Source organism: Dysidea avara, chromosome 12 (genome assembly GCF_963678975.1).
Source record: "Dysidea avara chromosome 12, odDysAvar1.4, whole genome shotgun sequence".
Taxonomy (NCBI): domain Eukaryota; kingdom Metazoa; phylum Porifera; class Demospongiae; order Dictyoceratida; family Dysideidae; genus Dysidea; species Dysidea avara.
The window spans coordinates 1,118,530-1,145,578 of record NC_089283.1 but is presented as its reverse complement, the minus strand read 5'-3'; the positions used below and the strand labels follow the sequence as shown (position 1 = coordinate 1,145,578).

The 27,049-nt window shown below is 38.5% G+C and overlaps 6 protein-coding genes across 7 annotated transcripts in view; 1 reads left to right on the top strand and 5 right to left on the bottom strand.

The window, feature by feature from the left end:
- Positions 1-254: 254 nt before the first annotated feature.
- On the bottom strand, positions 255-1,842 carry LOC136241247 (uncharacterized). The gene is made up of 2 exons (XM_066032438.1): positions 822-1,842; positions 255-788 (listed from the first exon to the last, which is right to left on the bottom strand). The coding sequence occupies exons 1-2, from the start codon at positions 1,221-1,223 to the stop codon at positions 318-320; spliced, it is 873 nt and encodes a 290-aa protein (XP_065888510.1). The 5' UTR covers positions 1,224-1,842; the 3' UTR covers positions 255-317.
- A 6,122-nt stretch (positions 1,843-7,964) lies between these two features.
- LOC136241439 (F-actin-uncapping protein LRRC16A-like) lies at positions 7,965-10,168 on the bottom strand. Its single transcript, XM_066032648.1, has 2 exons — positions 9,887-10,168; positions 7,965-9,835 (listed from the first exon to the last, which is right to left on the bottom strand). Exon 2 carries the CDS (start codon positions 8,899-8,901, stop codon positions 8,089-8,091), a length of 813 nt encoding a protein of 270 aa, XP_065888720.1. The 5' UTR covers positions 8,902-9,835; positions 9,887-10,168; the 3' UTR covers positions 7,965-8,088.
- Positions 10,169-10,221: 53 nt separating this feature from the next.
- LOC136241438 (nucleotide-binding oligomerization domain-containing protein 2-like) lies at positions 10,222-13,807 on the bottom strand. 2 transcript variants are annotated; one of them, XM_066032647.1, is made up of 4 exons: positions 13,763-13,789; positions 13,602-13,712; positions 13,208-13,471; positions 10,222-13,158 (listed from the first exon to the last, which is right to left on the bottom strand). In XM_066032647.1, the coding sequence occupies exons 2-4, from the start codon at positions 13,651-13,653 to the stop codon at positions 11,951-11,953; spliced, it is 1,524 nt and encodes a 507-aa protein (XP_065888719.1). In that variant the 5' UTR covers positions 13,654-13,712; positions 13,763-13,789; the 3' UTR covers positions 10,222-11,950. The 2 variants fall into 2 exon arrangements, with proteins under 2 accessions (XP_065888719.1, XP_065888718.1); XM_066032646.1 differs by having other exon boundaries at positions 13,602-13,807.
- Positions 13,808-14,142: 335 nt separating this feature from the next.
- Positions 14,143-19,442, bottom strand: LOC136241436 (vacuolar protein-sorting-associated protein 25-like). The gene is made up of 5 exons (XM_066032642.1): positions 19,208-19,442; positions 15,701-15,756; positions 15,566-15,654; positions 14,535-14,610; positions 14,143-14,481 (listed from the first exon to the last, which is right to left on the bottom strand). The coding sequence occupies exons 1-5, from the start codon at positions 19,399-19,401 to the stop codon at positions 14,357-14,359; spliced, it is 540 nt and encodes a 179-aa protein (XP_065888714.1). The 5' UTR covers positions 19,402-19,442; the 3' UTR covers positions 14,143-14,356.
- LOC136241435 (NEDD8-conjugating enzyme UBE2F-like) lies at positions 19,410-21,780 on the top strand. The gene is made up of 8 exons (XM_066032641.1): positions 19,410-19,569; positions 19,633-19,662; positions 19,709-19,774; positions 19,821-19,888; positions 20,941-21,011; positions 21,065-21,155; positions 21,444-21,506; positions 21,562-21,780. The coding sequence occupies exons 1-8, from the start codon at positions 19,461-19,463 to the stop codon at positions 21,610-21,612; spliced, it is 549 nt and encodes a 182-aa protein (XP_065888713.1). The 5' UTR covers positions 19,410-19,460; the 3' UTR covers positions 21,613-21,780.
- The window catches only part of LOC136241425 (inversin-like), a 13,564-nt gene continuing 8,200 nt past the window's right edge, over positions 21,686-27,049 (bottom strand). The window contains exons 18-31 of the mRNA XM_066032630.1: positions 26,696-26,847; positions 26,258-26,338; positions 26,109-26,205; positions 24,011-24,235; positions 23,829-23,936; positions 23,504-23,586; positions 23,397-23,451; positions 23,149-23,258; positions 23,035-23,101; positions 22,725-22,855; positions 22,632-22,675; positions 22,099-22,188; positions 21,917-21,988; positions 21,686-21,870 (exon numbers count right to left, since the gene is read on the bottom strand). Of these exons, the coding sequence (XP_065888702.1) occupies positions 21,836-21,870; positions 21,917-21,988; positions 22,099-22,188; positions 22,632-22,675; positions 22,725-22,855; positions 23,035-23,101; positions 23,149-23,258; positions 23,397-23,451; positions 23,504-23,586; positions 23,829-23,936; positions 24,011-24,235; positions 26,109-26,205; positions 26,258-26,338; positions 26,696-26,847 (1,350 nt within the window). The 3' untranslated portion in view covers positions 21,686-21,835. The remainder of the gene's footprint in view (positions 21,871-21,916; positions 21,989-22,098; positions 22,189-22,631; positions 22,676-22,724; positions 22,856-23,034; positions 23,102-23,148; positions 23,259-23,396; positions 23,452-23,503; positions 23,587-23,828; positions 23,937-24,010; positions 24,236-26,108; positions 26,206-26,257; positions 26,339-26,695; positions 26,848-27,049) is intronic.

Below are 27,049 nucleotides of genomic sequence, written 5' to 3'. Positions count from 1 at the left end.
ATGAATGGTCCGGGCTGAACATAAACGGTCCGCCTCCAGTTTTCCATGCATGCAATCGCTAATTCCTGGCGTGAATTTAGCAGTGTAAATTATAGCTATCTGAAGCATCATGGTTGATGCTACAGATAGCCAATTAAAACAAAGGTAGCCAATTAAAACAAAGGTAGCTATTAAAATAAAGTTGACTCAAAAATACTCTGACATGCGTAATTATATAAGATATTAGCTGTACCTGTATTATTAAGTTTAATAAATGACTGGTAATTGAGCTCTGTTAACATTTAACAATATAACATACAACAAAAGCAAAGCATAAATCATTCAAAATCATTAATTTTATAAAGGTTCTGAAAGCATTCATGGCACTGGAATCTTTCAACTCTGCCAGCATCCTCTGGTTTCATGTTCATACAAATGGTGTGAGTCCATTGCCAACAATTATCACATCTGATCCAATGAACATACTGTGGGTGAATTAAGCTGTTTTCACTTGCCCCACACATTATGCATCTTTCGGACATATCAACTGAGTGGGATAGCAATGTAACGCCTATGTCAACACGTGCTTGTGTAGTATTCAAACTGCACAGAATATTTTCATCAATGTTTCCTGACAAAAACAGCTGCTCAGCCATCTTTATACAGTATACACCACAATTATAGGTATCATACTGAATCCTTTTCTTCAGTTGTTTCAATTCAAATTTACAAATGTCTACATAGTCCTTCCCTAATAATTCACTCCTTTTTTTGAAGTAATTCTTTACAGCAGTAAATGCACCACGAGCTGATCATGAAGGTCCATAAGGATCGAGGTAATAAAAATATTTATGTTCTAAATGCACAGTGATAAAAACCCAGTGGTTACCATTTTTGTTATAGCATCCTCCAATGTACTGATACATACTCAGTGATTCCTTGGATAAAAAGTGTGAATGTTTCTCTGCAGCAGTATGACTGAGTATACAAGACAATGTCTGAGAAACCATGGCATAGGTATCACCTTGAATGTTTGATAATAGCTTAAGGTAAGTATGCATGACTTCGTCATTTACATATTGGCTTGGTTCAAGGGTGTGGAAACTACCATGGTGAACAGCATACCTACCTATCCTTGCTTTCACTACATGACATGGTTTGCCATTCCAAATCTTAGTTAGCTGTTGTTTTGCATTATTGGTAGAGCCTGTATCCTTAACCTTCTCATGATCATTCTTGTCCATTACAGTGTCACACTTAGCTTTCTTGGAGAAATTTTCATTGGCTTTATAAACATCCCCTTTCAACAATCTGCGCTTCCTCTTTTGCTTAACAGGAGCCGGGTAATTCTTATTGGGAGTAGAAAACTGCAACTGTCTTTTACATTTTGGTGAATCAAATATGGTATCTACACAATTTTTTTCTCAGATAATCGAGGCGTACATCTAATTTGTACCCTTTCCTTAGTCTCACTAGTTGGTGAAAGCTGAGTGTCACTTGGAATTAGTTCAGGAACAAAGCCCACTGTAGCAAAAGGTGTGCTAGTTTCAATCATAGTCACATCCTTAGGCTTATGTTCTACAACATCAGAGTGCTGCTGACTTACTCCATTACTTGGTGATGCAGTCATTTCAATACTGGTAGTTTCTGTGTGTTTTTCTTGTAATGGACTTACTTCACAATAATTCTCCTCAGTCAGCAACGATGTAAAAACAGCCTTTTCTGAATTCAATAATGGGCTTCCATTTGAAATATCTGCAGTAATTGGATCAACAGGAGACTCCGGGTGTATTGGAGACAAATAGGGCTTGAAACGTGTACCATGCACTCTTTCAATAACCTTTTTTAGGATTTTGAATTCCTTTTAAGCTGTAGAGACCCTTTCCAAGTGATTTTACAATTTCATAAGGACCAAGCCATCTGTAATCCAACTTTCTCCCTTTCCGTTTCTTTCTTTCATTATCTTTCATCTGAGGAGGATCTTCTGCTTTGCAACAATCTATTACCAAGACATCAGGATCTTTCTGTGCAATATTTATGTCAATAGGTAGCACAGGCTTTCGTGCAAACATAAGTTCAAATGGAGAGTATTGGGTAGATTCTTGCTTGGAGGTGTTGTAGCTATAGACACATGTATCCAAAAAGTTTTCCCATTGCTCCTTATTTTTATCAACATATTTCGCAATCATGTTCTGTAGTGTCTGGTTAAATCGTTCAACCAAGCCATTTGCCTGAGGGTGGTAAGCAGTTGTTAGTCTATGATCAATCTGGAGCAGTGACATCATCTGCTTATCAAACTGGTTATTAAATTCTGTTCCCTGGTCTGTTGTGATGACTCTGGGAATCCCCATTCTCATGAATATCTTAAATAGATTATCAGCCACTTGAAATGCACTTTTGTCTGGTGTAGCTATGGCCTCAGCCCACTTGGTGAAGTAGTCAATAACTGTCAATATGTAGCGATTTCCTGTTGGAGATTTGTATGCTATTGGGCCAACAAAATCTACTCCCAGATTATACCAGGGAGACTTAACTGGAACAGGATTCAATGCAGGAGCAATAGTTTCCAACTTTCTATTCACATGCTGACAGATATCACATCGTTGTACAATTTCTTTGGCATCTTTGGAGAGTAACTCCTTTCCACAAAAATCTCTCAGTGATTCTTGCCAGTGTCTTTCGATATCCAAGATGGCCAGAAGTCTTATCTTCATGACAAGCATGTACAATTCTCAGCTGTTACTTTCTGTCTCTAATGTATCTGAGTTCATGCACCTCATTTTTGCCCTTTTTCTTTTTACTAAACATCATTCTCCATCAGCTGTGTGAAAGTTTGTTGCTTTCCTTCTGATAACGCGCTTCTGGTTTTGAGTAATACAGGGTACCTTCATGATACTGCTTCTTTGTAAGGTAGAGATATACATCTTCTAACAAGTCAGTCTCACTTTCATCTGTGACATCCCCGCAGTGGTTATCCTCTTCATCCGCAGAAGCCATGATCACTTTATGATTAAGCACTAGCTATAAGTTCTGAAACAGGATCACAAACTCAGTAGCTGTATTGCCAGCTGGCTACGTAATTCACACACGCCAATTTCAATAGCTAAGCGAGCGGGTCTTGCAAAATATACTAATCAACTAGCGAGCTGCACATACGTAGTTAACTGAGCACTGGCGCCGGTTTAAAGACTTTATAGCGACATACTGAGAGATTTTTGAGAGATTTTTGTGAAGACATCACTTCAAAGAGATTCGGCTAAAACCACCATTTAGCTAGCTAACATAATTAGCTATTATATACGGTATTATATACGGTATCCGGCTAGCTATTCACGAGGAGGGATCACTCTGGCTTAGCTATTTTGAAATTTGTAACCCGGACCATTTATGCTTAGGTAGGACCATTTTTGTCGTCATAGTTGGTCCGGCCGGACCGTTTATGTCGAACATATTTGTTCCGGCCGGACCGTTTATGCACCCGGACCAAATATTTTGTTACAGAGCCCGCTTTTGTGAGCCCAATCTAATTCTCTAATAGAACAGTCAGCAAATACGGCAAATACTATTACCATACATCACAACATCAACAATATTGCTACATCATTTAGTACCTGATGAAGACAAGTTGATGGATCAGCCCGAGCAGGTCGAGAAGCCGGTATCACACGCAGTCTCTAAGGTCGATCGATCATGTGTGTTTATGCCCTCAGGGCACGGCATAGTAATAGCCCAAGGTGTTCTGTGTCAATGCTTCCTCGAGGCATAGTACGTACAAGTCACTTTTTTTCTTAGCCAACAGTAGCTTAAATGTTCCATTAAATGCGCTGTAGCGGTAATTTAAAGCGGTAAAAAATACCGCCGCACTGGCAGTTGCTAGGAAGTTTTGTAAAAGTTGCAGCTCTAGAATAGTTAGTGCGTACGGTAGCTATACGTAGAATAGTACTGAGTGTAGGTAGTTAGGCATTAAATCTAGTGATAGGCATTCCAGTATCCGAGATTTTTTAATAAAAAAATTCTCCGTATATTCTCCAATAGAACCCTGGCACAAAATGACAACTCGTGTTTAACTTGGGATTGCTCCGTCGTCTGAGCTCCAATGAGGATGAAAATCGCTATGGGGTTTGTCCACACGCTGATCATCATGAAAATCTTAGTTTTATCGTGTGCGTTACATATAAGTACGTTTTGTGTTGTTTTGTAATCTTTTCAAGCCTTGTAATATATGTAGAATACTTTAAAACTTAAAAAAACGTACTGTCAGGTGGAAGGTAGTCACTGGTGCTTACTTTAAAGTGCGTAGTTACTTCACTCGGGTTAGCGATTTTCAGCTCCAGAGCAATTTTCTGATGGCTGAGTCATCAGCTCAAAAGTATGAACCACTTCAAAGTCGGCATAACAATGCCATAATTGAACCACAACTCCACCTTAAGTATTGTTGCATCATTGTGGCACCTCCACTTTAGTTGTTTACCTTTATAAGTTGTTAACGTGATGGTTTTACTAACTTGAGATAGCCACTTGCCTATGGGTATACACCATTGTATTGAGAAGTGTGCAATAGGTGAAGCATATTTGCTCACCACAAAGTATACAAAGATTGCTGAGATCCAATAAGACCTGAAGTTATTCTCATTACATGTACAAACTTGCAGCTAGAAGCAACTGCAGTTTCAAGATAGTCCAGATTGCTAGATGGCTTCCTGATTCAATTGTGCCATTTTTCCCTTTAAAATGTATGGGGAGCCCTGGAGAAAAAATGTACCTTTTTTTAGTTTTTAAGCACTGTGCATGCCAAAGTAACTAATTCCAACCCAACAAACTATATATTTCTGAGATCGGCAATCAATACTCTATCTATTGAGCATATAAAAGCCTGTTTTCCAAAATTTAAAAATTGGGCTGGAATGCCTACTAATGAGTTAGAAATGTAGTCTAGTTAGGTGTGGCTAAAGAGGTAGGTCAGAGTGCTGAGTTGAAAAAAAAATTTTTTTTTTCGTTTATTTTTCCTCAAGCCCCAGCCTTGTCTAGCCAAATTTCTATTATATACTTAGCAGTCATTTGTATTTGTATTTTAAGGATAAAGGCTTATGTCTGTACATCCATAAATAAAATTAATAATTATTATGTACTTAGCTATTCTAATTACTATACAAAATCAAATAAGCAATTACTGTAGTGTCTGTCCAGCAGTGTTTTAAAAATCATTGACAGAGGGAGAATTAACAATAGATTGGGGTAATGAATTCCAGTCATTGATTACTCTGTTACTATAAAAATTAGATCTTGTATATGAATTAGTGTGATGTTTGAATAATTTCCTTGTGTGACCTCTTGTTACAGTAGAAGTGGATGGGGTAAATAATCAGTGTTGGGCAAGTTACTTTGTAAAAGTAACTAGTTACATATTACTTGCAACTGAACTATTTAGTTACAGTTACATATTACCCATAAAATAAAGTAACTGTAATAATATTACATATTATATTACTTTGTGTCCACAGCCTTAAGCTGTCACGTGTGAAACTACCACCTTATCACGTGACATGATTGCGCTGTTGGACAATATGCAAATTTTGGTTATAAGTAAGAAGCTGGTGAATAAGCTTCATTCAGTAGGCTTCGTTACTTCGTTGTGGCTAGGTGTTACTCAGAGGATAACTAATGAGATTAGTAACTTCGTTACTTGTAGTAATAATATTACGTAATATTAGACACGTTACAGTAACTATATTACTTAGGTAATGCGTTACATTTGTAAGTAAAGTAACTTGCGTTATATTACCTGTTTTTATAGCGTATCTCGTTCTATTACTTTGTTAACGCAAAAGTAATAATATTACGTAACGCGTTACATAAGTAGCGCGTTACTCCCAACACTGTAAATAAATGATTTTCTATATCATAACTGCCTTTGAGAATTTGGTACAAATATATCAAATCACCCCTTCGTCTATGGTGTTGTAAAGATGGTATGTTTAGATATCTTAATCTGTCGTAGTATGATAAATGGTTGATAGATGGAATCATTCTGGTTGCTTTACACTGCATTCTTTCAAGTTTTTGATTGTCAAGTGTGTAAGAAGGTCCCCATATGACATTGTTATATTCAACAATTGGGCGGACAAGTGTTTTATATAGTTTTACCATGACATCACTGAGAGTCCTTACACTCAAATGATTTACAGATGAGACCTAGAATCTGGTAGGCCTTTTAACTACCATATCTGTGTGAATGTGAAATTTTAATTTTGAGTCAATTTGTATGCCAAGATCTCGAATGTTATCCAATAGCTCCAGCTGGATTCCTGCTATAGTATAATTGCCGGTGTATGGAGCATTGCCAATATGTAAGACCTTGCATTTTAAAATATTAAAAGATAATACTGAACCAACGTTTTGACCAGTCAAGCAAGATATTTATGTCATTTTGCAGTACAAGGCAGTCTTCTTTAGCTATAGGTTTGTTTGAGGTTAGGTGAAATTAATAAACTATATCAATAATATACCTATGGCTTCTTTATTTTGGAGTAGCACTTTAGAGGGAAGCACTTTAGAGGGAAGCATTTTGTTGTCCTTCTATTCAGTACTCAATTCTAGGCTATTTTTTCATCAATAGTTTCTTTCACTACAATTTTGTTAGCAAAAAACTATTTTGTCAGTGCTCTGAGCTAATGTTTTTTGGCTGCACTATAGCACACGGCTAGTTGTCATCTAGTTATCTGACTGTTAGCTGTAGTGTTGACATCTATAGCATTAGCTACTAGTGTTGTGATAGTAGTTGAGTAGTAGCTTCTAGTGTAGTCTAGTAGTTAGGCTATGTTGTGACTTGTTGTTGTTTATTGTGAAGTGGAGCAACGACAACAACAAGTGAGTGTACTGTATAGCTAGTAGTTAACAGAGATGGGGACAAAGCTTGATAGCTGCAGCACTTGATCAGTGTGTGTCTTGTATCTGACTGGCTGTGAGGACTTCTGTTTAAAAGTATAAAGTTATCCTTTGACTTTACCCCATCTCTGAGCAGTTGTCACTGAGGGAAGCTAGTCTGGTCAAGGGTGAAGTGTTGACAGTGTTTTTGGCTTTACGTTAAACGAGGTCTCCAGCACAACTAGAATTTCAGCTCCATCAAAATAATGAATGTTTAAATACTACTGTAAATTTATAATTACTCTAGAAATCCTAAATATCGTCTAATATCCGCTTCATCAAAATAACAAATTCTGTTAGAAATACTGTAAATTTTAGAAATCCTAATAATATTGTCGAATTTCAGCTTTATCAAAATAATCAATTTATTGCTGTCAGAAATACCTTAGAATTATAAATTTCTCAAATCCTCAAAATCCTAAATATTGCCGATCTTTGCCATTCTCTACTACAAGTCCCGCCAATTCTTGTCCAATACTCAAATCTTAACATTTCATGATGGACCCCTCAACATTAGCAATTGATGCTTAATAAAACTTTTATCAAAATCGGAACACAACAAACTAAGAAGCTATGTTATCTAGCAATGGTACGTCTTATCTTAGAGTATGCATCAACTGTCTGGTCTCCATACACTAACAGTAGCATCTACAAGTTAGAAATGGTCCAACGAAGAGCTGCAAGGCTTAGTACAAACAATTATTCACCCTGGACTAGTGTAACTGAGATGCTAGATCATCTGAATCTACCAACTCTTGAACAGCGACGGAACAATTTGAAGCTAGTTATGATGTATAAAATGGTGCATAGACAAGTTCACAGCGATAATGGAAACTATTTAATCCCAACAGCAAGCCAAACACGAGGTCACGATCAACGATTTTTGCAGCCACACTCCAGAATTGATTCTTACCTTTACTCTTATTACCCCTCTACAATTGGATGGAATAACCTATCTAGCAGTACTGTGGAATCACCTACCTTAAGCACATTTAAACAATGTATTAATTATAGCTAAGTACAATCACTACAATTTATTCTTAATTTTATCTGTTGTACTAAATACTCCATATGGAGGTTTCTGTACAGTAAACAAATTACATATTTAAGTAATAATAATAATAATAATAACAAAATGACACTTGCGGCCATTACAGTCATAAAATAGTACAAAGTGAAAACTAGCTACCACCAGGTAATGTTCAGTTTTGCTTGACATCCTCTACTTTCTCTGTTCTCGTTAATTTGTTCTTGTAGTGATCTAATCCTCATCTCAACATCTTCACTGTAAAGGGGTAGCCATAGATCTTCTAATGTGTTGTTATTGTTGAGCGCTTGTACTAGACATTGAGCAGCTTCTCCACTGATCTCGTTGCCCCACATCTCCAGCCTGACTAGTGATGTGTTGTTCTTCATTGCAGTGGCAGTGACATCACAAGCTTCATCAGTGATGAGATTGTTGCTAATGTCGAGCTCCTTCAGTTTGTTCCCCTTTGCTAGTTCAGTGAAGAGGGTAATGGCTGATGGCGATGATAAGCTGGTATAACTCATGTACAGTCTCACTAGCCTAGAGGAGGGATGGGTCAACATGTTGTAGAGAGCAGGGTCCTCTCCCATAGTATCGTTACCATTAATATTCAACTCTTCCACTCTACAGTGGATGATGAGGTCATTAATGAAGGAAGAGGAAGATCTGGTGAAGCCATTAGACCCCAAGTTGAGTATTTTGATTGTCACGTTGTGTGACATCAGATCGCGATAAATGATACGAAGACCAATATCTTGGATATGGCAGTTAAACAAGTTAAGCTCCTTGTGGGGTGAGCAGGTAAGGAAGAGTGTAACACACTCAATATCGTATGGTGATAGGCTAGTCCAGCTAAGGTTGATTACTTTGTTATCGAAGATTTGTGCTTGTTGTATAGAAGTGTACATCACTTCATCGTTGGCCTCGTGGAAGGAGCGAAACAAGCGAAGACACTTTAGTTGATTCTTCATGAATATTCCGGCGATGGTAGGGTCCGCAACGTGAAATTTCGACCTCCGAGAATCAACTACCAAACCACCCACAAATGCTAGGCTTGGTACCACTTAGAAAATGCCAGATTGGCGTTATTTTTCATTAACGTCTTGTCGTGCAAATCAGCGAATATGCTTACAAATTACGAGATTTTTTGCTATATCTTTAAGAAAATGTATTTTCAAGCTACAATACGCACTCTCAACCTTTCTTATTAACTGTACTCTAAACTAAAACCATCAGTGGCCGCATTGTCTGGAGCAACTTCCAGCCGCAACATTGCGAAAATGAAATTTCGGACTCGAAAAACGTTTTGATGCCACTGGAGCACACAGTAGCGATGTCAAAGTAACCCTCCCAGGTAAAACTGGTCTGTCATGGGTCCAACTACTACCACATCAAATATCATCGAATTCCAAAATTGTTTGCCATCTGGCTGAGCTCGACGGCTGTCAAAAATTCGTAAAAAATGCCGTTTTTATTCACTGACGGGAACTTTTACTAGCCAGATGTACTAGTTTACTTCTCAAAAGCTTGCAAGACCCATAGCCAGTAGCTTTCATTCATAGGGTTGGTCTGGCAGCTCTTCTAATGACCTCAAAATTCGCCAAATGCCGATATCCACGAATTTTTCCGATATCGATTAATTTACAACCTGTTAAAGAAATCTTGTACAGCAAACGTGATGCTTTGCCTCTATAAAGTCATGCTGCATCCTTGTTTAGTTACATTCGTCTACAGAGTGGCAATGGCGGCTCTCTTATCGAGGCCTAAATCCATCGAAATTCCCACCTCACCATTTCTCATCAGTTTTAGGACGTTTTACGTTAGTCAAACATGCTTGTTTTCCTCTCTACATCTTTACTGGACATTTCAATCACCTTCGTCTGTGTAGACACCTTTCTTCAGTCTCTTGAAAATGTCAGAGCACGCCAATTGGGCGTAACCATCAACACCACTTACTGCTTATTTTGTTTCATTGATTCCACGAAAATCCAGCAGAAATATTACATAACCCAACTGGAGTTAGTCTAGTTCTAAATATCCACCTTCGGAACTCTACACGAATGGAAATTCGATTGTGGTTTTTGATAATCGGCATTTGCATTTCGGTAATCATTTGTATAAACATGTAGAGTTTTTTTAGAGTGCAATATTTAGAGTTAGGCTAACTCTATTTGCGCTCTATTACATTTCTGCTGGTTTTCCTGTCATTCTTGCGTGGAATCAATGAAACAAAATAAGCATTAACTGGTATTGATGGTTGCACTCAATTGGCGTGCTCTGACGTTTTATTATTATTATTATTATTATTATTGTTACTGAGCAGACAGCACAGCTGATATGCTCAGGAAAAAAAGCAATCATAAAATGAATTTAGCTACGTAGTTACAAAGATTACAGTTATAGAGTTCCATACAATGTTTGCAGTTCCGCTGAAAAAGAGTCAATATTGTTGCTCTCAATGATGGAAGATGGTAAGTTGTTCCAATCCTTAATTGATCTGGAGAAAAAGCTCTGTTGGTATGAATGGGTAGATGAATTTGGTAGAATAAAACGATGTGGATGATATAGTCTGGTGGATCTTGTCATTGAAATAAAATGAAGAGGAATTGACAGTGAATAATCTTGATGTATAATTTTAAAAAGTGCTTGTAATCTGGATATTTTACGTCTCAGCTGAAGGCTTGGCCAAGAAAGATGCTGTAACATAGCTGTGACTGAGCTGAATCGATTGAAATCATTTAGGACCCATCTAGCTGCCCTACGCTGTACTTTCTCTAGCTGTTGAATATTGTTATGGTGGTATGGGTCCCAGATGACTGCAGCGTATTCCATTGACGGTCGTACTATCGTAAGGTAGGCTGTTGCTTTGATGTTTTCAAGGGACTGAAGAAAGCTGCCTACATAGACGAAGGTGATATTGAATGGTCCAGCAAGGATGTAGAGAGGTAAACCAGCATGTTTAATTGACTTGTAAAACTTTCGAAAGCTGATGACAAATGGTGAGATGGGCATTTCGATGGATTTTGGCCTCAATAAGAGAGCTGCCAGTGCCACCCTATGGACGAATATAACTGAACAAGGATGCAGCATGACTTTAGAGAGACAAAGCATCACGTTTGCTGTGCAATACTTCTTTAACGAGTTGTAAAGGGGTCGATATCGGAAAAAATATGGATATCGGAATTTGGCGGAATTTGAGGCCGCTAGAAGAGCTGCCAGACCAACCCTATGAATGAAAGCTACTGGCTATGGGTATATCAAGCTTTTGAGAAGTAAACTAGCACATCTGGCTAGTAAAAGTTCCCGTCAGTGAATAAAATCGGCATTTTTGACGAATTTTTGACTGCCGTCGAGCTCAGCCAGATGGCAAACAATTTTGGAATTCGATGATATTTGGTGTGGTAGTAGTTGGACCCATGACAGACCAGTTTTACCTGGGAGGGTTACTTTGGCATCGCTACTGTGTGCTCCATTGGCATCGAAACTTTTTTCGAGTCCGAAATTTCATTTTCGCGATGCTGCGGCTGGAAATTGCTCCAGACAATGCGGCCACTGATGGTTTTAGTTTAGAGTACAGTTAATAAGAAAGGTTGAGAGTGCGTATTGTAGCTTTAAAAGACATTTCCTTGAAGATATAGCAAAAAATCTCGTAATTTGTAAGCATATTCGCCGATTTGCACGACAAGACGTTAATGAAAAATAACTCCAATCTGGCATTTTCTAAGTGGTACCTATAGCCTAGCATTTGTGGGTGGTTTTGTAGTTGATTTTCGGAGGTCGAAATTTCACGTTGCGGACCCTAGCGATGGCGATAGTGTTTTCCCCGCCAGAGAGAAATTGTTTAAAAGCAGATCGCTGTCCCTTGGTAAGAGAGATGTACATTGCAAACATGTTGGAATGAATATCGCTCCAGAACTTCGCTTCGAGCACTCGCAGCTCTTCGTCTGGTGGGAGCTGAATGATATGGTGAGCGGACAAGAACTCCTGAATGGAAAAATGGACGAAATTGAATGTCATCGTTTATCCAGTGAGTGCGAAGTGTTGAACAGCCTGAAGCAGTCCGTAGCCGTTAAGTGCACCTTCGATAGCTTCGATACTTGGACAAGCTGCTCTCACCTCCTGTAAGGTAAATATTAGCTTGTTACTATTGATACCCTCGAGGGCTAACTTAGACAGCTGCTTAACTACTGTATTACAGGGCTCAGGGAGGTTATCTAGATCAGGGGTAATGTTTTCAAGAGGATGACCAGACTTGGCAAGATGTCGACAGATGGTAAGAAAGATGAAGTAATTGTATAGCTCTGCAGAATTGTTGGGAAGGGAAATTCCCTGTTCATACAGGTAAATCAAGATGACCATGTTGAAGGGGATGAAACACAAACCATTGATAGTCAGATTACCTTCAAGATATTCGGTGAGCTCTTTGACTGCATGTGGCTGTCCCTTCAGGGACTGATCAATGTATAACTTTCGTTCCTCGTTATCAAAGCCCAGGATGTCAACTCTGATGGTTGCTTTTTGACGGAGTCTCACAGAGGCATGTGGACGAGATGACACTACCAAGCCACAATGAGGTAATACCTGACGTTTAAGTATATCAGCAACTAAACTGTCTTTCTGTAGTTTATCAGGGAATTCATCATAGCCATCAAAAAGGAAGACAATATCTTTACCATTGTTGTTGAAGAGGTATTTGCTACATGCAGTGGCAATTTGTGTACCATCTGTTTCTCGCTTGCAGACCAACTGGAAGAGATCAGCGACAAGTGACACCTGCTGCACAGCTGGGCTACGCAACTGGACAAGGAGAACTATTTTGAAGTTTTGTAGTAACTTTCCTATAGCCCAATTGTAAGCAATTTCTTGTAACAATAAAGATTTGCCGATACCAGGCATACCCTCGACTAAAATAAATTGTGTATTGCCACTTTCTTGTAGCGGAGCTAAGATATCAATTAGTTGTTTAGTTGTCTTACTGTTATCGAGTGCTTCTGTCAGTGGCTGATGGCTGTCCTGTGGGTAACACTTGGCGGAATGTCTACCTGACTGGACAGGTCCAGCCAATTGTAGTGGTGCAGCTGCCTGTTTGAAAGTGTGTTGATGTTCGTAGTGAACTAATAAAAGTGGAGTAAAATCTTGTGGCTGGTTAGGTGGCCAAGTATCCTCATCAACAGCAAACGGTGTTTGTATATTAAGTTGTCTTACTCTGTCAGACAATATGGAGACTCCTACAGAAGCAACAACAAATAAAACTACACACACAATATAGCTAGTCACCTTTATCAGGAGCTTGATCACTGGACAGTACTGCAGGTGACTCTATCACTTCAAACAACTTCTCCCAACTAGCAGAGGGGTCCACTTCAAGCCATTTCTTCAACATGGCATTACAGCAAGGTTCAGCTCTGTCCCGGTTGTTATATTCTATGATGTCAAGTGTTCCACTGGGTAGACCCAGTTGTGTTCCTATCATTCTCCAGCGTACAGCGTAGTGTGGAGTAATGTGGTTTTGGAGGTCCTTCAGTAGTGGAGTACTGTGAGCTGCAAGGAAGTTTTAAAATCAATAACTTCTTTGGCGGCGCCCGCTTCTGATTTTGTAAATACATTTTTATATAGATTTTTGGCTTACCAACAGTTGAGTCACAAAATGAACCATGTTAGTTTAACATACCTTGATCGTTCTTCTTGAACTGGTCGATTCCTTTACAAACACTTTGGCTCATGTTGGACGCGGATCAGACCGGGGAATCAGACAAGGGTAGTTGACCGAGGTCGTAGTTGACTACATCACGTGTACACAATGTAGAACACCCTACGACATGTCGCAATTACTTGTACTGTTGAACTAATCAGAAAAACCAGCCACGCCCTCGTGAATGCTAGGTGGTTGTTGTGAGAGTATAAAAGCTGTAGTGTCCGAAGATATACGGAAGTTAGCTAAATTAATAATGGTTGTATGCATAGCTAGATAATGTATTAACATATAGTAGTATAGTTAGCTAGGCTTCTTTTCATTTAGTTTTTTACCACAGTGTGGTTCTCTACAAGGGTTTCTTTGTGGTTGGATGCTGCCCGAGGACTCACATGGTCTTTGTTTTAGCTATACAAAATTTTCTCATCTATTTGTTTTGTAGTTGTGTATGTTCTTGTATACTCCAACATGTTTGTTGTTGTATGTGTATAGAAGATTGACCTTATCTGTATAGTACGACTTGAAGGTTACCAAATAAACATCTTTACATACACACACACACACACACTACTAACACACACATTTCACAATGCACACACACACTACACAAAGCAATTTCATACAAACACTACACTAAGAGACTAGTACGTACTCTACAACAGAATGTACAATAGCTGAAGGATTAGTTAGTTAACATTTATCATTTCTGTAGAATTGTTGAAATACACTAACAACTAAAAGAATTTCACTCCAGAGTCAGAGTCATCAGGTGCCATACCAGCTATCAGTTCAGCCTTGCCTTGTCTCTGTAGGACAGCCACTACCCTCTTCAACATCCATATGTCAATACCGTGAAACTCTATACAACATAGTAAATTAGTAATATCCTATAGTATCCATTAGTATCCTAACCTTGTGATTCATTCTCCTCTCCAGAATGGATCTCATATAATGTACACACAGAGTCCCCCAGACCACTATCCTGTGCCTAGTGGATAATGATGTAACTTTAACAGCACATAAACTAGGACAAGTTATTTGGTGATTTCATTTTAAACCATAGGCCAGGCATAAGGCCAGGCATAAGGCCAGGTATAGATCTGCTTTACTGAAATTGGCTGGTGTGTTTCAAAGCAAATTTAAGCTAATTTACTACCCGCCAAGAAATGTACACCTGGGAGAGTATAAGCTTCTTATAAGGTATTTTTCATGACTATATATAGCCTACAGAAGGTATGGCATATTTCCATGTGCTGTGTAAGTGTTTACAAGTAAAAACTGTCGTTATCGGCCTCCCGTGTTACCAATGACAATGAAGCTTGAATGGTCGGTAACACTACGTATTGAGATATACTGTATATGTAAAAAAATTTTGAGGTTGGAAATTTTTTTAGATCATCTTTCACCTACGAAAATTTTCCTCTCAATCCAGCAATTATACATACAATTAGCTATTGTGACTGCCTAGCTACGAAATCTTTCCTCTGAATTTTGCCATAATTGCTTATCTACAAAAGTTTTCCACTTTGAAACTTCTTATGTTAGTTCGTGGGATATATACACCTGAATTGGACAGGCATTAAACATTAAGGGGATTGATTAATACTCACATCATTAATATGCATGACTTGGTTATGACCATGAAAACCCACCCAGACGGAAAGTGTTTTGTTATTCTCACTATCCTATGAGTTGAAAAATGTTGGGCTAGGTAAAAACTAGTGTGGTCTAGCAAGCATTTCTGCATGATTTTGAATACGGACTACTTGTAACACAAAACTATCACTCTACATGAAATAACCACTCTACAAGTAATTTGCAAGTTTACCCATCTAGAAGAAATGACACAACTAGGTACCATGGTGATCTAACCTAATGTTGTGGGTGGTCCAAAGGACACCTCTGAACCAAATAGTTGCTAGACTTAGTGTGATAGTCCTTACCCAGTGGTAGATGATGTTAGCCCATTCCTCTGGTGTCCTCCACATCACCAGACATCTACTCTTGGAGCTGTCCTGCCACTCCAAGTGACCTGATGACATCATTATGACATTATGTAGTGACAATGTCATCATTACCTTTGAGCTCCAGTCTCTCCAGTACAGCTTGTACTCCTTCAATGGATAGTCTACGTGTCTACTGTTAAGGGATTATCCCTTCTGTCATTAACAATGCATAATTGGTGTCTATGTACTAATTGACTGCAAACCCTTTCTCACTTGTCTTACAAATTGATACCTGGAAATGATTGACTTTGGTGATCCAACTGTGGAAAGGTGTTCTACCCAATTGCAAAAAGAGAAAGTGGTCAATCAAAGTTAGGCTACAGAGGACAGTTCACATGAGCCATAGGGTTATAGAGAGGACCCATTTTGGAAGGTACTGCTAAAAACTATGTACCAATCAAAACCTTTTCTTACACTGAATTCATTGGTGTAAACCCTGATGGTTCGACCAGTGTTAAATACGAACCAGGGAAGAGAGCACTGACAGAATGTCCAGGAAGCTTAAAATCCTCAAATTCTGTTAAGATGTAACTTTCATGATATTAAAATTCCATGTATGCAATTAACACGAATTTCTTCCAATAATACTTATTTTGTGTCTTACCTCCCATTGGTTAGACTACATCACAACACTCAGTAGTGTCCCATGTGACCTAACAAGCCGGGGCTGACTACTCTATTAGAGTATCTCAATCTTTTTGCAACCGACTATACTGTAAAGTATAAGTGTGGAAATTGTGTATTGCAATTGGACTAGTGTATAGTTATTTGATGATATTAGACAAACTAATAATAATTAGTAAATTAAACGGGAGGGGTACACAGATGTTAGTAAGATGACCAGAGCCCTGGCAAGGCATAAATCAAGACATACGGTAGTGTGCCGGGTGGCCAAGAAAGCCGGCACACCACACCGTGAGTATATTGACAGGCAGTGTTGAGCAAGTTACATTTAAAAGTAACTAGTTACATATTACTTGCAACTGAACTATTTAGTTACAGTTACATATCACCAATAAAATAAAGTAACTATAATAATATTACATATTATATTACTTTGTGTCCACAGCCTTAAGCTGTCACGTGTGAAACTACCACCTTGTCAAATGACATGATTACGTTGTTGGACAATGTGCAAATCTTGGTTATAAGTAAGAAGCAGGTGAATAAGCTTCATTACTTCGTTGTGGCTAGGTGTTACTCAGTGCATTATTACCGAGATTAGTAACTTCGTTACTTTTAGTAATAACATTACGTAATATTAGACTCGTTACAGTAACTACATTACTTAGGTAAAGCGTTACATTTGTAAGTAAAGTAACTTGAGTTATATTACCTGTTTTTATAGCGTATTTCGTTATATTACTTAGTTAATCACTGGACTGGACTATAGTATGTTCACGTTGAGCTGAATCCTCAAAAATATTTAATAACTCATGGATGATGCAATTACACACGATCTTGAAATTTGGCTTATTTGTAGTACTGCTTGACCCGCTAAAAATATTTCAAAGTCTTATTGTTCATATGTTTGACATAATATTTACGGCCAATCAAAATTTTCATAATACATTTCTTATGGGGAAGCCATATAAATACAATGTCCATTACAGCCCTTTCCCGAACTTACAATGGAGCCAAACCATACGTGTCTGTTGTTGACACCTTTGCTGTTACCAATAATCATCTGGTTGGCTGAAATGTTAACTCTGTTGAGAAAAAATCAAGTTTTAATTTTTAGCTGTTTTTCAGGATTCAGCTCAATGTGAACATATAACTGGACTACTGGACTGACATATTTTGGTTTTTACACATTCTGAGGTTGGTTTTATTGAGTCTAGCTAGCTAAGGACCTTCCGAAAACTTGCAGTCTGCTACTAAAATGATGAGTGTGAGGAATGGAGTAAGCTCTCACTACTTGTTATGCTCTACAGCATTTATACACTTCTTAGTATTGTGTTTTGGAGATTGTAATATATAGCAGTAGCTAACCAAAAATCATTTTACTATATTTGTACTACCTATGATACACTGTATCCTTGAACTAAATAGCTCAGACCCCTGGGACACAACCTATCCTTCATAAGATAATCTATTGTAGCTAAATTCATTCCTACATGCGATATACAAACTCATTACACAACTGTAGAGTTTTTCTGTTATCATGATTTGTTCTTACATGTGCTGGTCGGCGTACTATAATATGTGACCAAATTTATTACCATTGTACAAGCTTGCTATTATCTTCAAGACGTTATCATTGGCTAACCATAACTAGCACATTCCCTGCAGTATACTGATAAGGAGTATAGGTATATGTACTGTAGAGGAACATAATAAATAGAGGTGAAATTACCATAAGTCAGCTTTAGCTTAATCCTCACACTCATCATTTAGCAGACTAACAAGACTCAATAAAACCAACCTCAGAATGTGTAAAAACCAAAAATATGTCAGTCCAGTAGTCCAGTCCAGTGATTAGCTACACCAACATTTCATAATATATATATACTGAGGAGAGTGTCCTACTCTCATATACTCCTGTAGAAGGGCGTATCATGAAGTTATGATGTAACACTTCTGAGTTTGCCCGTTTTCTTTGTACAATTAATGATGTCATTAGTTGAACAGAATATTGATTGAACACGTGCCTAACAACGTCGCTAGCAACCAAATTAACTCCAATTCTAAGCATTTCTCACCGAACTACCATCATTTCTTCATGGGTTAAAACCGTTTCGTAGGCGTTTCTTGCTAAACCATTCGCAAATACAGCTATATATCCTGAGTGTCGCGAGTGTGAAATGGTGCTAACGATTCTTGCACTTTTATGGCTGCACACACATCACAAACCACAAAATCTTGTTGTTACGTCATAACTTCACGATACGCCCTTCTATAGGGGTATATGAGAGTAGGATACTCTCCTTAGTATGTATATATATATATATATTATGAAGGTTATACCCACTTAGTTACCACAAAAGTAATATTATGTGTACTAGCTGCCTAAACGAGCATGGGACATTATGGGATATACGGGATAACCCATAGGTGTATGGGGCAAAGTACGCATAATGTACCTATCATGTAACAGAGTACAGGCTAAATAGGGAATTACAGGATGATTTACAAACATTTGGTCCCAGTAATGGTGCTTTTTGACTCCATGCAGGCCTTAAACTGATCACTTTATAAATGAGTACAGGCAGGACACAGCCCACAAAACTCATACATATGATGTGAATCACCTGTCAATTGTGGTAGGAATTAGTGGTGGATTGGTAGAGGATTACTGAAACCCGTTATGCCCCAGTAGTGGGGCTTTTCTCTTGTAAATTGTCAAATCCCCACCCAAGCCCCACACAGCACATAACTGGGGATTAGGGGCTTAACACTGATAATTGTATAACATCGTCACAGATTTGACCTACCTATGTGTCATCTTCCTGTGGCTTACTGCTGTACACCACAACCACCCTGTCTGACAAACTATTCCAATTGCTACTCCACAAATTTGTACAGTTCCCACTATCCACCCCCACTGATCAGTAACACTGCTACTGTTAAAGGATATGTTTTATCTGGTCGTTGTTGAATAGTGTACTAGTCGCCACAGTCTTCACGTCCAGAACATATTCTCTTGTGTACTTGCAGTAAGCCAGTACTAGGTCGCACCACGCGTCCAATTGCTTCTCACGTGTATCAGGGTTAGGTTGGATGGTAAAAAATGGTTCAAAACTGTACTGCCATGGCCACTCAAAAGAAGACATACTACACACTGAAGCGCCCGTAATATTATTTTATCAAAAATATTGTGCAGCGCTTCGTCATGTTCAAGTTAGCGCAAAAGAAAAAGGAAGAACAAGACAAGCGGGAACAAGAAGCCAAACATGGCTACTCCAAACAGATGTCAATTAGGAGTAAACTCTTAACACAAGGTAACTTGTGATCTCACTTTACGCTATAGTTCCGTTATTTTCCGTATATTGTCTGTGTTCCAGAGGTTGCAGAGCTTCAACCCGAGCTACCAAGTAGGTGTGGCTAATTCTATCCCATAATATCATGCCCTTTACACAGAAACATGTTCTGTGACATTTGGAGATGTGGATGATCTTCGTATGTTCACGCTGACCATTAAACCATGTGAGAATCACCATATACAGTAATATGGCATCATTATATTTATCAGCAGAAGGATATTGGAAGGGTGGATCCTTTGTGTTTGAGATCACTATACCTAAAGAGTATAATATTAAGGTAGGTATGATCAATTATTCTTAATATGACACAGGAATCTTGAATGTAAAAAATTATGTTGTTGTCAAAAGAAAATTGGTTGTAAGCCTCTTCAATGAGATCATGGACTATATAGTATAGTGATGCACCAATAAGAGATTTTGCCGATTATCTGATATTGAAAACCGGTACCGATAACTGATCCAATGTTTGTTTACCAAAATTTCACATATATTTTGTAAAATTGTCACTTTTAAACTTTATTTTTATGAAAACAATATCATCAGGGTCAATAAAATTAATTGGCTAAATAATCTGCTAATAATTACCAATACTGATATTACTGAAATTTGGCCGATGATGATTTCCGATTATTTACCGATTAATCGGTGCATCACTACAAGTTGAGCTGGATCCTTAAAAACAGCTAAAAATAAAGTGTTTTTTTTCTCAAGTAAGTTAACATGGCAGCCAACCAGATGATTAGTGACAAAAGTATTAACAAGACTCATGTGGTTTTACTCCAATACAAGTTGGCAAAGGTTTGCAATGAATACTACACTTTTATGGTTCCCACAGAAAATGTATGGTGAAATTTTTGATTGGTATTGTGTTGGGAATTTGAACAAAATAAATTTTGAAATATTTGTAGTGGGTCAAGCAGTGCTACAAATGAGCCAAATTTCAAGATAGTGTGTAATTCCATGCATGAGTTATTAAATGTTTTTGAAAATCCAGCTCGATGCGTACATACTATACCCACATGCCCCACTTTAACAAGTCCTGGATACTATCAATCATAGATAGTCTGTGGTGCCGTCCTCTTCACCTTATAGGGGAATATTGTTAGTGCATCTACCACTATAACAGTAGAGCCAATCAGATCCTAGTATCCAGTTTTGAGTTTAATTCCATGTGGACTGGTAGGAAATATGAAACCATTAGAAGCAGCTGCATGCACAAATGGTATGACCCTTACTGTGTAATCTGAAGGAGCACTAGTGTGTTACATATACACTCAATACCAGATGTACACTACACTACATGTACATACCCTCGTTACCTCTTATTAGCCGCCAGTTGCAGCCTGCAAAACAAGACTGTGGCACCCTAACATCACCGAGGATGGGAAGATTTGTTTGAGGTGAGACGCACACTCTTCTCAGAGAGCTGATGATCTAATGAAGTTGTTACTAGCTTATTGAGGGAGCACACAATGGATGGTACTGGATGGTTACCCACTAGAACACTACTAGATGTAGTCTGGGGACTGAACTCTCTCTTTACTGTAAGTGTTTGTGTAGTGTGTTATTAAGTAGCTGGCATGTGACTCGGTGGGATTTCCTTCATGCAAAATGCAACCTCCTGGTCATTTCCCAGGAGGAGTTGCCATTGATCAGTGACTCTAGAGTGGCTTACATCCATGTTCTGTGAGGTGTAAAGTCTTGTAACTGAAGCTCAGCCTTTTCCTTGTGTTAGTAGGTTATACTGTTTGACAACCAAATGTATAATAATGTTTGAGAATGACTTGGTCTCAGTATACTCAAGTGTATAGTTGTTATTGTAATGTATACAGGACCTGGTCAACTTTGATGACCCACTGAATACTGATGCTGCTGAACAGTTCAGAGTGAACCCAGTATGTCCGTTTGTCTGTTAGTAAGCCATCACTGTAATGTGTGATCGTTTAACAGGACAGCTTTGAAAGGAAAGCAAAAGATTATGTAAAACGCTACGCCAGCTAGCAACCTCTACATGCTAGATAGATTATCCCACAATGTCTAATTTATAAATTTATTATTTTTTTCTATTGTAGCATTTTCTTTATATTCATAATATTTGCTTTTTTTGTTACTGACAACAAATGTAATATTGTTATACAAAGTGACATGTAGAAAACTATAAAGTTGTAATGATTTATAACACAAGATAAAAACCCAAATTGGTGATAATGCCCCCAGGCTATGATTAGAAGCTGTAGGTGGTCAGAGCTGTACCTGGAGCTGTTGTATACCATATATGGTGTTGTTGTAGTCATGTTTTGCATACCTTCTATCTTTGATCTTGACTTCTTTTGATGTAATGGGTGATATTGATCAATAGCAAAGTTGTAGGATAAGGCTAATTACATGTAATACACACAATTCAAGTTAGAACATCGGAAGGTTTTTATACACACAATGCAAGTCCTACACAGGTCCCCATCCCTACACGGTTACCCTCCAACTCACCAGCAGGAGAAGGGACAAACTTCATGTAGGCTGGTCTGACCATTGGCTTGGGCTGGGGTGGCTCATAGTGAAATGCCTTCAACTCTTGACCTGTATCAGAGACAGAGATGTGTGACTGTGCTAATGTAGTGATAACAGGAGCCTAAGACTGTGTACTGAACAAATTTTGGTGAGAAATAAATTTAGTGAAGTGGTGCAATTTACATGGTCACCAAATTTGAATCCAACTAACCACATATACTACACATCTGTATATTATTCCAAAATAAAATGATATACATGTTTTCTGTCTCACCAAAATATATTTGTCTCATTCAATATACTACATACACTGCTAACAACAGTTATGCACTACTGATGGAGATGAGTTACATCACACATACTAGAGCCTACATAATATGGATACCTTGGGACCAACCAGACATTATCAAAGTGTCCTAATTTTCCAGGAATACTTTGGGACCTTAACTAAGTGTCTGGATTATGTAGGTGTCCTCAAGTGTCCACATTAACAGGTTCCTGTAGCTGCTTACCATACACCTTATCCACAAGGGCTCTCTGTTTAGCTGCCAGTACACTATATAGAATATCAGGTAATAGTTGTGCTATTAATAATAACATTTCACCTGGGGCTCCACTCATGAAGGATTCTTCGCCTCTTCATGCTCTGCTTGAGTAGCTTCCGTCTTTTGTACTGTCGCCATGCCAACTGGATGATGAGTGCTGCTAGTTCTCTCTTCCATTCCATGGAGCCTCGCTATGTACCAATATATTAGAATCACTGCTAGTAACAAAATGGAACTACATTTATTCTTTAGTGTTCCTGTTAGTGAGGTATCCTAATTTCAGAGATGTGTACACTAATACAAATGGGACCATGGCAAGGTTATCCTTTTCACCCATACACTCAAAATTAGCTTATACACAGATACACACCTCTAAACTATATGTCTGAGTCATCTCAGCTTTAGCTATCTCCTTCAATTTCTTCATTCTCACATACCTGTAGAACAACGTCACTGTACTATTAAGGGATATAGTAAGACATACTTCCTCCATGCTAGTTGGATGACTAGGGCAGCATGTGTTGCTTTACGATGTAGTGCCAGTCGATCTCTCTCCTTCTGTACAATAGCTGACTGTTCACTAGCACTAGTGTCCTGTAGATACACAATTTTAATATTATTTTATGAAATATACAAATTGTACAGAAAATAAGATGGTCCCTTGGCAATGTTTAGCACACACGCACAACCTATAACACACGTTACACACAGTACTACTAACAATGTACATACTTTAGGCATCACCCATGATGAGGTGGGTTGAGTCTGTCTCATCTCCAGTAGCTTCCTACACTCAACGACAAGACCAAAACTAGTTAACAGTCATTAGTATGACACACCTTCTCTGTTCAGCCTTCTTTCTCTCTTCTTGTCTTTGCTGCCTCTCAGCTTCCTTAGCAGCTTCATCATCTCCACCAGTATTCTATATCAACAACAACACTAGCTAATATACTTGTTGAAGATAACTCTCAGGGGTAAACCCAATTAAATTGTAGCTCATCAAAGTGGTTATAAGACTATTAAAATATCTAACTGGTGAATCGAGCATGATTGTATCGAAGGTGTTATTTTAGTACAAGAACAAACCATTGGCCGATAGCACATGTTCAACTCTTTTGATATTACAGATCTAAGCTGAACACATTACAGTGAGGGTATTACTACCTGTTGTAAAGCGGTGTCCACACTGGCTGGAGTGGTTGGAGCCTCCACTGGAACATCTGATCCTTCCTTGTGTTGCTGTTTCTTGTCACGATATTCTCTGTAACGTTTCTGCAAGCAATGTAACAACAAAATTATATGTAGCTGGCTATAGTGTATTAGCTCTGACAGGTAACACTACCCACTTGTATCAGAGATGCAGCTAGCTCTTTGATCCCTGATATAGTGAGAGCATTCTGTTCAATGAGGTACTGGGCAATCTCTTGGTGTCCTCCGATGATGGCATAGTCCAGAGGTGTTAGTCGATCACCGTCCACCTCCATGTGATTAGGGTATGCCCCTGCACTCATCAACACTTGTACTGCCTCATAGTTACCAGTAGAACAAGCCCAGTGGAGAGATGATATACCCTGTAGTGATGATTAGTGTGGTAACAAGCTATTAAGGTGGGACATCACTTCATGAATTGACATAATTCTAGCAAATATTGTAGTGGCTCTTATATAACAGACACTTTAGGACCAACTGATATTGAAGGTTGCCATATTTCAGAGGTAAAATTGTACTGGTAGAGAGGTATATGGGGACCTCAGAAACTGTCCTCTGTTAAAAATACAGTACTAGGGTCCTTTGCACAGGGGGTCCGTAAATAGGGAATCACTTACTACAGCATTAGACTAACTAACTACAAGTATACATAATTATCCATTAGTATATGGTGTAGACAATCTCCCTTGCTTCACTACCTTTTATTTTAATGATCCCTAATCAAACTTAATTTTCCTTATATTTGTTTGTTTACTTTTTGTAACATTAACTGGTGAACTCATGCATATGGAAGCATACGGAATGAACGATGTCACTCTTATTGTTTTCATATGAACATGTTCCCCAAGTATCAATTACTGAAATTGTGAAGTGACCATTACACTTCATTTTCAGCTATCTTCAGCCATTACACAACATTACACAACATTACAAATAAAGAACAGGAAGAAGGACCTCCGCAATCAATCCAGTCACACAAAAAAACAAAAAACAAAAAAACTCAGACACATCAAACATAGGGAAGCCATCACACAGCACTATCACAAATCTGACACCTTGCACTGTCAGCAAAGATAAATGGGACACAGGTAAGTCCATAATGCGTGCTTTGTACACACATACTATGGTAGGTCAAAAGGCACATGTCAGGGTGAAACAACATAGTACAGTTATCAAGTTATGCTTTTGTCTGAAGACATCAGTCAGTCAGTCAGCCTGAAATGCTAAAGAGTTTTGTAATAACTCCTTAGCATTTCAGGTCATACTAAAGATGCTATTGGGCTTGGCTTATACCTAACCAATACTGCCAAGGTGTCATAAAAGTAAGATTTAAGTGATATTTTTGGGCCAGAAAAGCCCAAACTTTCATGATCCTTAATATACAGTACTATTGTACTGTATGATTTTATAAGTATAAGGAAAGAACTGCAGTGATCCAGCCTATAAATAGTATGGTCATGACTAAAGTAGGAATTAAATGTCCACTAGTATATCTGCAGGTATAGATGACCTTGTTTCATTACTTATATTTCTATGATCCTACCTCATACTTGTTTGTATACATATTTGTAATAACACAGTTTGTTACTGGTAAATCAGCTCATACTGATAGAACAGCTCCACACTCATTATAAAGTTATCTATGTGAAAATTATTGAAAAGCGATGTAGCTACATTCCGCTTCATTTTATAGTGTGAAGTGCCTCTACAATTGACCCACTAACTATGAAACTGTGGATGACTCTTGTGATATGGAAGAAGCCACAACACAAATCAACATTTATGCAGTAGTGGAGAAAGAACACAAAGGAGGACAAAGTTAAGTCCATAATGCATACACTACTGTAGCTGCTGTAGTTGGTGAAAAGGCACATTTTGGGTTGAAGCGACATCACCCAGTGAAGAAATCAAGCTTGTAGCCTAAACTATTATCCATTATCGAGTTATGCTTGGCTGGAGGTATCAGTTAGTCAGCCAAGAGGTCACTTATAGCAGAAAATTCAGATGTCACAGAAACTTGTGTGAAGGCATATATTTGGTGTTGGTCAATACTGCCAAGCTGTCATGAAGGAAAAGTGATGTGGGCTTTGGGTGATACATTTGGGCAGAAAAGCTTAAACCTTTATGGTCCCTACTATACAGTACTATTGTACTGTAAAATAAGCCCAGCAAAGTGCTAGATCTGTAGGGCTAATCCATAATTCTAACAGACCAGTGAAAGCTAGTCTCACTTACCTCATTATCTTGCAGATTGGGGTTAGCCTGAGCCTCCAGTAGTAGTGACATAGTGTCAGCAAATCCTCCATATGAAGCACAGTGTAGTGCGGTACGACTAAGATACGGGGGGTAGTTATAACATGTGTTGGCAGGTGGTCTGGCCTCACCCTTCCTTGTCACTGGCATCCACCATCACTCCTTGTTGAATAAGTGCAGAACACATGTAACTGTGACCGCCAGATGCTGCCCTACGGAGCATAATTATTATACAAAATGTGAAGGGTGTTAAGTGACTTGACTAGAACATAAATGATTCTACAAGGGACCAAGACAGTGAAATATGGACACCTCTACATCCCAACCAAATTAACATTGTTGAAGTGTATCACTGCATACATATAAACAAGAATCTTTGGACATGTTAGTCTCTTTGGACAAACACAAGCTCTACACAAGGACACTCTTCTCAAGTAGCTATTGTGAGACTAAGTAATACTCCCTTGTCATCCAAAATTTTGTGACCTCATGGTTGCATGGAGGGATGCATATAAATTCCCCAAGGGGTTTAATCACATCAGGACACACACATACTGTATATGTCATACCAGTGTAGAGGAGTCCTCCCCCCATTGTCAGCGAGGTTGACATCAGCTCCAGCCTGTAGTAGTGTCACCATCACTTCAGTATGACCTCTCTCACATGCTCTGAATAATGGAGACTGTTGTTCTGCATCTATTGTGTTGACCTGTGCACCGTGCTATGTAGGGGACAAGTGTACAGATCACATGACAAAACACAATGAACACAGACACAACCCATCAAGACCAGTCTAAATCATCAATTATGTATGAGTCTTCTTAATTTATGGTACTGCTCAAACATAACGTCGCGCTTGCTCACACCGCTCGATTGCGAGTGATTAAAAACTCGCTAATTAAAGGGTGTGGCATCCGTTTCCT